Source organism: Scatophagus argus, chromosome 14 (assembly GCF_020382885.2).
Source record: "Scatophagus argus isolate fScaArg1 chromosome 14, fScaArg1.pri, whole genome shotgun sequence".
Taxonomy (NCBI): domain Eukaryota; kingdom Metazoa; phylum Chordata; class Actinopteri; family Scatophagidae; genus Scatophagus; species Scatophagus argus.
The window spans coordinates 11,119,674-11,130,084 of record NC_058506.1 but is presented as its reverse complement, the minus strand read 5'-3'; the positions used below and the strand labels follow the sequence as shown (position 1 = coordinate 11,130,084).

At 40.4% G+C, this 10,411-nt stretch overlaps 1 protein-coding gene across 4 annotated transcripts; it reads left to right on the top strand.

The window, feature by feature from the left end:
* The first annotated feature begins 740 nt into the window (after window positions 1-740).
* LOC124070360 (dixin-like) lies at window positions 741-9,948 on the top strand. Of its 4 annotated transcripts, none has more exons than XM_046410205.1 (21): window positions 741-1,002; window positions 1,754-1,883; window positions 2,879-3,004; window positions 3,249-3,480; window positions 3,699-3,794; window positions 5,428-5,522; window positions 5,634-5,737; window positions 5,954-6,037; window positions 6,323-6,376; window positions 6,509-6,559; window positions 6,677-6,781; window positions 6,895-6,948; window positions 7,082-7,153; window positions 7,416-7,457; window positions 7,626-7,691; window positions 7,819-7,965; window positions 8,315-8,378; window positions 8,469-8,565; window positions 8,816-8,924; window positions 9,037-9,116; window positions 9,200-9,948. In XM_046410205.1, the coding sequence occupies exons 1-21, from the start codon at window positions 940-942 to the stop codon at window positions 9,207-9,209; spliced, it is 1,881 nt and encodes a 626-aa protein (XP_046266161.1). In that variant the 5' UTR covers window positions 741-939; the 3' UTR covers window positions 9,210-9,948. The 4 variants fall into 4 exon arrangements, with proteins under 4 accessions (XP_046266161.1, XP_046266160.1, XP_046266162.1 ...); XM_046410204.1 differs by having other exon boundaries at window positions 742-1,002; window positions 1,757-1,883; window positions 7,816-7,965; XM_046410206.1 differs by having other exon boundaries at window positions 742-1,002; window positions 5,434-5,522; window positions 7,816-7,965.
* Window positions 9,949-10,411: the final 463 nt, after the last annotated feature.

The window sequence follows — 10,411 nt, the reverse complement described above, 5'->3', positions numbered from 1 at the left end:
AGTCAGCTGGCATAGGCTTTAGTCCCACCGTGACCCTGTAGGATAAGCGGTATAGAAAATGAATGAATGAATGAATGTATTTATGTATGTAGTTTTTTTTTTTCATATTCTCCAACCTTAAAGTGTGTTTACCTGCAAGCTGACATTAATGGAGGCTGGAAAGGGGACTGTAAGAGTAGGGATTAAAAAAAAAATCTTTATATACTTATTGATCTATAGGTCAAACTGTCCATTTAACAGTAGAATTCAGTACCTCTTTAATATGTAAAAATGTTTAACGATGAATATGTTGAAGTACAGTAATACGATATACAATGAGATCATAATACAGTGACATTTAAGTGTTGAGATCATCATCATCAATTCAGCCACATTACCATAAAACATTACAAAATGGGGTTTAGCTGCTGTCTGGTGTTAATTCTTGTATTGAAATATACAAGAAGATGATAATGTTAGTGGATTGGACCTTAAGCCTTCATTTAATGCCAGAAAATGAGATAGCAAAGGTTAGTTTTAGGAACCAAAGGCATTCTGAGGGGCTGGTTTTCACTTATGCATTTATGCTGCCTTTATAAAACTAAATCTTTTAATCCCTTTATGTGGCATATACTTGTTTACCACAAGCATTTTTAGGCAAAGAGAAACTGAGCCGTCACGGTTTGAATTCCGGAAGTGTTTGTTAGTACAGTTTCAGTTCGTTTGAGCAGTTTTATTCTGAAACCTGTAACCGGAAATCGTATAGGTCAGTCGTGGTTACTTCACACCGCTGTCCTGCCAGGGTAACGGTAGCCGTCTCATCCAGCCACTCAATTGTCTGGGTTTGTTGGCGTTTGCTGTACAGCGGTAGTTAGTAACGAGGTCTGCCCGTTGTTTCAAGAGTCGTGTCAGAGGCAATGAAGCTAGTCAGCTAGCTTAAATGGGTTTTCGAGTTAAAAGATGATCGCCTCACTTTCTAGAGGAAGTTTGCTGGATGAGGTCCTCCATGGTGGCTTAAATGAGGTAACGATTATCTAGCGTTACTAACGTTAGTGTCTGTTAAGTTAGGTTAGCTATAATTTTGCATGCGGATGCTAGTTAAATTTGCTAAACATCTAACAGTTTCACTAGCATAACAGTAAGGTGCCACAACTTTACCGTTAGGTAATAATAACGACTTTCCACAGTTTGTCCAACTAAGCAAGTGTTGACGATAATGTAACGTTAACTTAATTAGGAGCAAAAAACATATTCTCGCTCTGTAACGTTAGTTAGCTGGCATTAACGCTAGGTTAGCTTGTAATTGGCTTAAAATTAAAAAGAGTAACGTTAACTTTAGAGTGATATGTAAAAGGTAATTGACACACCAAAGACCACGGTGAGGTTTTCTGTAAGTGAAATGTTCTCTCTTGTGTTCAAAACGGGGTTCGTTCTTTGTAATGTAACCAGGGCGACGGGTTGTCACGTGACTGAACGAGATCGGTAAAGGTGAGGTAAAGTTAACCGTGCGAAATAGAGGGGAAGAGTGCTGAACCATGCAGCTCTGCTCAGAACACAGAATAATACGATTGGCCTTCACAATAAAAGCAACATTTAATAGGCAGTGGGACAATAGACTGACCCCCCCCCCTCCTGTCCCAACATAATAAACAAAGAAACTCATTTGTTATGCCATGGTCTCAGCCTTCTTTGGCCCCCAATCTAAGCTGTGTGTTTGTGCATGTGTTTTTCTGTGATTTGGTGGATTTGTGTGTATCTGATTGATGGATTGCAGCAGCAACTGGCAGCGTATATTTCCTGGGTGAACTCTCAGCTGAAGAGGAAACCAGGCCTGAAGCCTATTACAGACCTCAGGCATGATCTACAGGATGGGGTGGTTCTCACACAGCTAATAGAGATAGTTGGTAAATACACATATGCACAGTTACACACACACACAGATGGGTCATATGGTGTACTAATACTGGAGGACAAATAAGTCCAGGTGTCAGAAGATCAAAATAAATTAATTAGTTTGTATATGGGTGCATACAATTAAAACATTTTGTATTTATTATCAGTTTGTACTTACACAGCTTGCAGAGCCACAAGCCATTACTTACATTCCATCTTTCAGCAAGACTAGTCTGAGATGCTTTACCTTGAAAGTGACTTCTATAATAAAGAGAAGTGACATTTTAGCTTCACATTTTTTTTAAAGCTTTGACAATAAATCACCTGAAGCAAGATGTGAAACTTCATATGGATTATTAAGTATTTTCATTCAAAAAATTATGTATAAATGAAAATTTCTCACATATTCGCTTTTTTTAGTCTGTAGGATTCTGAAAGATAGCACAATATGTGTACTTGTCAGTGCACGTCAGGCTCTTTAAGGTTGACAGTCTGTGGTAATCTGCTTTAATAATTCATTGTGAGAATGAACTGGAGATGAAAGTGTGAACAGTGGAGACTCTTTGTTCAGAATATCCCTTCTCTCAGTTATCCATCACAGTTGACTCTAAATACGCTGTTTAAAGAGAGGTTATTGTTCATACTCTTCAGCTTTTGGCAGTGTTGCAGTATTAGTTGATAATTCCACAAGAATTTCTTTTATTATCTTGTTGCACCATTCATGATAAAAAAAACATTAACCTGAATCCCGTGCAGTGATATCAACTATAAAATTGTTATTATTATGTTATTAACAGCGTTATTGGGAAATAACATAGTACGCCTATAAAATATTAAACTGCAATATGGTTTCAATTGTACCTGAACTGTACTGTATTATTGTTCATATGGCACTGATGAAAACGCCTAAGATGTAGCTGCGCCATTGATTAAAAAAAAAATAAATCTTTTTCTCTCTATCTCTCTCTCTCTCACTCTCTCTCTGAAATCTCATTGAAATTGGCAGCTGGAGAAGTGCTGGAGGGAGTGTATGTAGCTCCACAAAACAAAGAGGAAAGCAGGAAGAATGTGGACAAAGTCTTGCAGTTCATTTCCTCCAGACACATACGCATGCCACACATATCCGCAGGAGGTAAACCACAGAGAAGTCTGTGTTTTCTCATTGTCATTTTTAGAGCAAGTGTTCCTAAAATTTTCTGGTTGCTGACCCTGTATTGTGGTCACAAACTTTATTTGATCCCGAAATGTTACATGTTTGTATCATAACAAATACACATTGTTCACGTGTGTTCAGTCTACAATCTCACATTACCGTGTTGCAAATACTGTACGTTTAGTTCAGTATTGATGGACATATGTTCCCTTTCTGTCTGCAGACATTGTCTCTGGTAATCTGAAATCTGTAATGAGGATAATTCTGGCGCTGGCTGCCCACTTCAAGCCCTCGGCCAATCACAGGGCTTCCTCTGCAAGTGGGAGAGGTTTGACGAGGGGCTCTGCCAGCCACAACCCTCTTTCCACTGTTGCACTAGCACAAGGTGCGGCAGCCGCACTGGCATCAGCGCGGCTCGATGCCTCACAGTCTGCATGTACCGCACGAATCCACAGGTATGCTGGTCACCATAATCACAAACACAGACACAAACCCATGTCAGTATCTTTCGACAATGCTCAAATATGTGAGATGTGTAGTCTTTGCTGTCCCCTGGTGGACAAACTCAGATTATCATTCTCACAACTGCTGAAATAGAGCTTGTCTCTTTAAATTTGTCATGCCAGCTCTTATTTATGACTAAATAACCTGTGCCTTGTCTGTCGTTTTTCAGTGGCTGGACGTTGGAGAACAGTGTGTGTGTCCGTGCACTGGTTGAGCAATATGAAAGGCGATCTCCGGATGAGCAGGACAATCCTCAGCAGAGCAGGTAATCTGCTTTCACAAATGCTGAAGTAATGATTAAATCGTCATGCAGTCAGTGATTGAATTAAATTAGTTGGAATTTTAAATGGTCTATAGCAAATGCCCCCAAGTTTGTATTTCTGCGGACTGGACACTGAATAGGTGTGGTGACTGTCAATCATTTTTTAATTTGGCCAACAAAGGCTTACAATCCCCCGTCAATCAAAAACTAATTTCACTAATATGCTGCCTGAACCAGTTGTCAGTCACGGTTTAATTCAGCGATCACTTCATAGTATTACAAGGCGAGAGGTACAGAAAAAACTTGCAGCAAAAGCGGGTGCAGGCTCACACTTGATCTAAGCACAGCAACCTTATGGAGCATGTTGAGAGAAATGACTTTACTCTGAAAGTGATTTCCTTCAGTGATTTTCATCCATTCAGTATTTTTAATTTAGGCAAACATCATATCTTGAGAGGAAAAGTAGATAACTAGCATCTTAGTGCTTTCAAATGCCCAGATAAATCAAACCTTACTTAAAAGCATATTGGCTTTGTGGGCCTAAATTCATGAAGGAGGTTGTTGCAGTTTCGTGGCCTCAGGGTGAATACTATAATTAGGTTTCTACACAAAAGATGTATTTTTACATGACAGTGCAAGTTAGTGTTTTTCAGAAAATAAACTCCACTTTGTTGCTATTTCTGGTGAGCGCTTTTGCTGCCATCTTTAGTGCCTCAGTTTGAAAATGTTAGACTGCATTCTGTGGTTCATTTGTGTGTGTGTCTGCCTGACAGAACATATGACTTTGCTCTTGGTACTCCAAACATCACCCTACAGTGTATGTGTGTGTGGTAGCTCATAGACGTCTGAACCAAACACAGGCAGATGATAGAAAAAAAGAAATAATCGCTCTTTATCCTCACAAATCACATGTCCAATTTGCCGTTGTTCTCTGTGGTGCTATTTTTTACCACCACCCATTTGTGTGTGTTTTAAAGTGCGCCCAGCGTGTGCATCTTTTTACAATCATAGACATACTGTAAGTGCACGCATTGATTGTTTGTAGAACAATGATGTGGTTTTGTTTGGAGACATTAAACAGAGCTATAATGTCCTTACATAGTAGCTTAATAAAGTGAGGGATGCTCAGCAGTAGTGTCTGCTGCACTGTTTGCCTTGTTAACTTAGCTGAAAGGCAAGGGGTGGACCGAAGAGAATCGCACACTGTCATGAGTTTGTCAAGATGCTGAAGCCAGAGAGCCACATGCAGGGTGGAACTTAAACTCCTTTCGAGTATTATACACAGCTTAAAGCACCTGTAGCCCACTATGGGGGGGACCCAGATTAAATGGTAAGACCTGACACTGTGAGGCTGTTTGTGTCTGTCTGTGTGTGTGTGTGTGCGCACTACAATGCAGTTTGAAAAGAAGCAGTAAATTGTGTTAAGTGTTAAGATCTGTATGCACCATGCTTTGATTTGCAAAGGCATGTGAGGATTAAGAGCTTCTCTGTCTTCCTCTCTTATGAGCCCTCTGACTATGAGTTAGAATTTCAACAAAATGAACAAAGTTGCAAAGAGACACTGTGGCTTTGTGTGACAGCTACTGTTAGGTTGCTTCTCTGGAAATTAATTAATCAGTGGTTTGTCCTCCTCGAGCCTCAGCTCCGTCAGTCCACTCTCATCTCCAAGAGCTCCACTCAATAGCCATTCGGAAGGACAGCAGGAGGACTGCCAACAGCAGGACATCAGTGGTGAGTTCTGGACCGCCCGTAAACCAGTATGTCATATGACTGGTAAACCTCAGGATTTCTCATTGGACACGTGTAACACTGTGCTGCTTGTGTACGTCTTTGTGCGTGTAGCCGAGTCATCTCATGTTGCAGTGAAGACAGCGTGGGAGGATTCTCTCAGTGAAACCTTGGAGAAGGAGGTGCAGGACACAAGAAAAATGGTGTCTGCTTTACAGGTTCGTGCGTAATGAGGTTTGACTTTGAGTCGTCTTTTTGTTTTATCATTCACAACGTCTTTTTGTTGACTTTTATATAGAAATTGAATTGCTGAGTGCATATTTTTTAGTCTCCTATTGGTTGGTGGCACTACCTGTGTGTGTGTGTGTGTGTGTGTGTCTTTCAATTCTCATGACACGACTGGTGTCACATGTTACACCCCTTGTGTTCTTAAGGCCCTGCTGCTGCATGGTTCACTGCCCGAGGACGAGCAGGATGTGTCTTTGAGTTTGGACCAAGACAACGCTGAACAGCAACTGGTAATGATAGCCTCTTCTTTTATTTTTAGTTCTTCATCTCTCTTTTCTGTCCTTCTCTGCTCTCTCTCTCTCTCTCTCTCTCTCTCTCTCTTCTGTATCACTCCTTTCGCTCCGTTTCACTGGTTCTTTGTGTTCAGCGTGGATCACATTTCTTTTCTTGACTCTGCTTGTGTGTGTGTTTGCTTGCTTATGTGTGTGTCAGAGGGTGACACGGGTATCAGTTTCTCTTCTTACTAACTACATTGTGGTTCTCTCACACATCCCTTGTTTTCTCTCTCTTTCCAGGTTGTCGTTCGCAGTCGTTTGGATCAGAGTATGGAGGAAGCTCTGGAGCTCAAGGTAAATAATTTCTTTCCTCTCCAAACTTTGAGCATGCTGATGCACTTGTCTTATTACTGAGAGAATAAATGTGTGGTATGCACACTGCGATTAATATTTAATTCAGAGTGGATTGTTTGCTCTTTGCTTCAGAGGGAACTGTTGCGCTGTAAGCAGGAGATGAGAAACCTGCAGGGAGTCAAGGCAAGACAAAGCAAGATCTGCAGTTAATTATTATTATTACAGCATTGAGTATGATTGCAGCAAAGCTGTAGGAAAGTTTCTGGCTAAGGTTGGGTCTTTGTTTTGGTGAACGTACAGGATGCCCAGCAGCAGAGGCTGTGCACTCAGGAGGCGTCAATACTGCAGATGAAGCAAGAGCTTCTCAGAGCCAGCATGACGAAGGATGAACTCGTAAACAAGAACGTACGAACAAGCCTGCTTCTGTTAATTAATGCAAAATCTTCAAAACAGTCTTTAAAATTGTTAAGTAAGGCATGTATTTTTATAAGTGCGTATTGCACATTCTCCTTCTGTAGGCAGAGCTGCAGTGGAAGCTGGAGGAGTCTAACAGGCTGTGGGGTGAATGCAGGGTGAGCCACTCCACCAGGTTTCTTCTAATGGTTTTCTGCATCTTGGTTTAATCGTCTGCACTTCATGTTAAAGCACCTGTTTATCTAGTCTGTACTAAATGTACCCTACTTCTCTGTGGTTGCTTGCTTGCAGAAAGAGATGGCACCGAAGGACAGGCTACTGCAGCAACTCAAACACAAGCTTGAAGAAAGCCAAAAAAAGCAGGTACGTTCGCCAGTTTGAAAAGGAAGTTAAAGAAGCTACATGCGGCTGAGTGGTGTGTGTGTGAAAATCTCAGATTAAGCTCAGTTTTAAAAATGAATGCTAAAACTTAATTCAGGAGAACATGTTTACAGCACAAGTGTAAAATTACTTCAACACATTCAGTAAGCGAGTCACTTTTATAATGTGAGGCCTGGACTAGATATATTCCAGCAGGTTTATATTAGCATGTATATTTGTTGATGTCTGTGTGTCTGTTTGGCAGAGTGAATTGCAAAGAGAGTTGGAGCATAAAAACAGCATGCAGGTAGGACTGTTTTTATTTTTTTTATTTTTTTTACTGACAATTTCTGCACCAAAGTTTTAATAAATAGATGAGGTTTTTAGTGTCATATTCAGTCTGCACCAGACAGTCATGAATTCAGTTAAATGTTACACAACTGACACCTTTTTTGTTGGGATTTTTTTTTTCCAGATTCCCACTGGCACAGAAAACAATGGATGTTCTTACTCCGGAAATCCAGCTCCCTCTATGTCAGGCGTAAGTATTAGTTCTGTTTATACTGCTGTTCAGTCAGGGGGTCTGTTCATATTGTTCTACATGTCAAGGTGCTTACAAAACATCACACAGGTATACTCACATTTTTGTGTTTGCGCTCTGTTAGCAGGCAGAGGAGGTTCAGCTGCTCAGAGATGCACTTAGGAGTTTGAGGAACAACTTCAGAGACCACGACCCGCAGCACCACACACTGGATACCCTGGAGCAGGGCATAGTATCGCTCATTGACAGACTGCACGTTCTGAATACACACAGGGTAGGAAATATAATCCACTTACAAACCATTTTTCTGTCCAAAAACAATAAAAGAGTAGCTTTAATGCTTCGGCACTTTTGTGGGTCAGCAGCTAAGTCTGTGGTGGAGGCTAATGTGTAACTCAAGTTGACCTTCAAGTTATGACAGAGACTGATTTGTAAGCTTATTAAACCATCAAGGCCACTTTAAAGTCACATTTGACTGTGTAATTGACGAGTGAGCACAAATGAAAGAGTGAACCACAATGTTGATTTATACCATGAAATTTTCTTACATAGAGTTGACTTTGACAAAATGTAGAGATTTAAAATCATGAGTTGCTTTTTTTTTTTTAATCCAAATACTGCAGGGAAGGGGGAAATCTCCAAGACGCAAAGGTCAGCAGTCAGACGCTGACACGTGGCCTTGCACAAGTACGTTGTTCCAACCTGTACACAAATACACATGCAGTGTACACAGAATATTTCTCTTTTCACTAAATGTGTTTCTGGTGTTCGTTACAGACGTTTGCCAGCCCCACAGTGGATCTTCTGCCTCCACTAAAATCCTTTATTTTACTGGAAAATCTCCAACGCCTTCCATGATTAGTATACCGAAAAGGTTTGTCTTGTCTGTCTGTCTGTCTGTGTGTGTGTGTGTGTGTGTGCGTGTGCGTGTGCATGTGTATGTTGAGGTATTTTCTTTCTCAAACATTTAAATATGTTGAACTTTTTTATTTGTTTTGCTTAATTCACTTGAAAAAATAAAACTGACCAGTGATGCTGATAATTCCAACACATACACTTAGTAAAGCAGTCTTACTAAGGTCAGCATGAATGAGTCAGTGAGTCTTTTTGTACACATTGTACAGGCTGGGTGAAGTGACACTTAAGGACGTTAAGGCAGCTGTGGATCGAGAGGGAAACTACAGGTATCACTTCAAGGCCCTGGACCCCGAGTTTGGCACTGTGAAAGAAGAAGTAAGAGAAGGCTAGAAACAAGCATACTTTCCAACACGCACATGGTACAAGAGTATAGCCATAACAGCAGAGCAATCAAACACGATGATGATGTCCTTACATCCGTGTGCAGGTTTTCCTGGATGGAGCAATCATTCCTGGCTGGGAAGGAAAAATAGTGGCCTGGGTAGAAGAGGACCGCGGTGAGGAAAGGTAACAACATGTTGATTCTGTGTCTGTCTCTTTATTTTCCTGACTCTCACTACTCAAGGACTGCATTCTCTTTCCTGTCTTAGGCCACTGTAGGTTCAAGCTGAGGAAGCACTTCTTGTTTTTGCTCCCGGTTGTTTTGATCCCAGAGGATCACAGAGACAACCGAGGCACCCAAAGGAGGCACAAGCAGACGCTTTTTGAGATTCAAACTGTTGGGGAATAACTGGAAAAATTGTCAGTAAGAGATTTGGGTTTATCAGCTGGTGTAAATCTGTAACTGATACATAGAATATCCTAAAACTCAGTGCCTTACAAATGAAAGCTGTTCCCATCATGTGTTTATTATTGCCAGGCTGTAACTGTGGTATCAAAACTGGACACAAAAGTGACATTATTGTCAAGTGAAGTGTCTCTAAAACCGCACTTATGTAGTTATTTCACATGCAGCTTACTAAAAGTATGTCGTTTTTAAATGTTATGCATCACTTTTCCTTCAGTGTGCAGTGACATAGTGTTTTAAACAAATACTATGAGATTGCATGTCAGATATCCACTGTTCTTGACCGCAGGTACATAAATATCAGCAGCCTTCTTTGTGAATGTGAAGTGAATATACAGTATTATCAATCATAACGAGACAGAAAGAAATGTCTGGGTTATGGAAAAAAGCACCACTTTCCTAATATAAATTTTTCAAGGATAGAAAATGTCAGATAAGCTTTGTACAAGCTTCATTTTGTGTTAGTGCTGCACAAAGTTCATCTACGTTCTGACCTACTGCTGACCAGTACGCTGACCCGATACCAGCTAGGTGAAAAAAAAAACAAAACAAAACAAGAAAAATAAGAAAATAGGAGGCTGATCTGGAGATGTCCAAACAAGAATAGTGTTGCTAAAAAGAAACAAAACTGAATGTGTTTCAGACTAATCAGTTTGACTAAGTAGGCCCCAAATGCAGATGTGGCTTTAAATGCCAGCATGTAGCACACCAGCATGAGTGCAAACTGAACTGCTGTCAATGGATTGAAATGCAGATGAACGGCACCGTTTCTGTTTTTTTTTTTTTTTACTTATTTTAGGAAACTGTTTTGTAAATGTGTGTTAAATATTTTCACCATATCCTTAAATGTTTTGGATGTTTATGTCTCTTATTTGTTTCAATAGAGAGAGAGAGATTCTTGTGAGCTGACAACACATCTGCTCCTGTTAGCAGAATGCTGTGGATGTGAGATTTAAAGGAGACTTTTGTCCTTGAACAATGGGCCATCCCACTATTTATTGTGTGTTAGTATGTG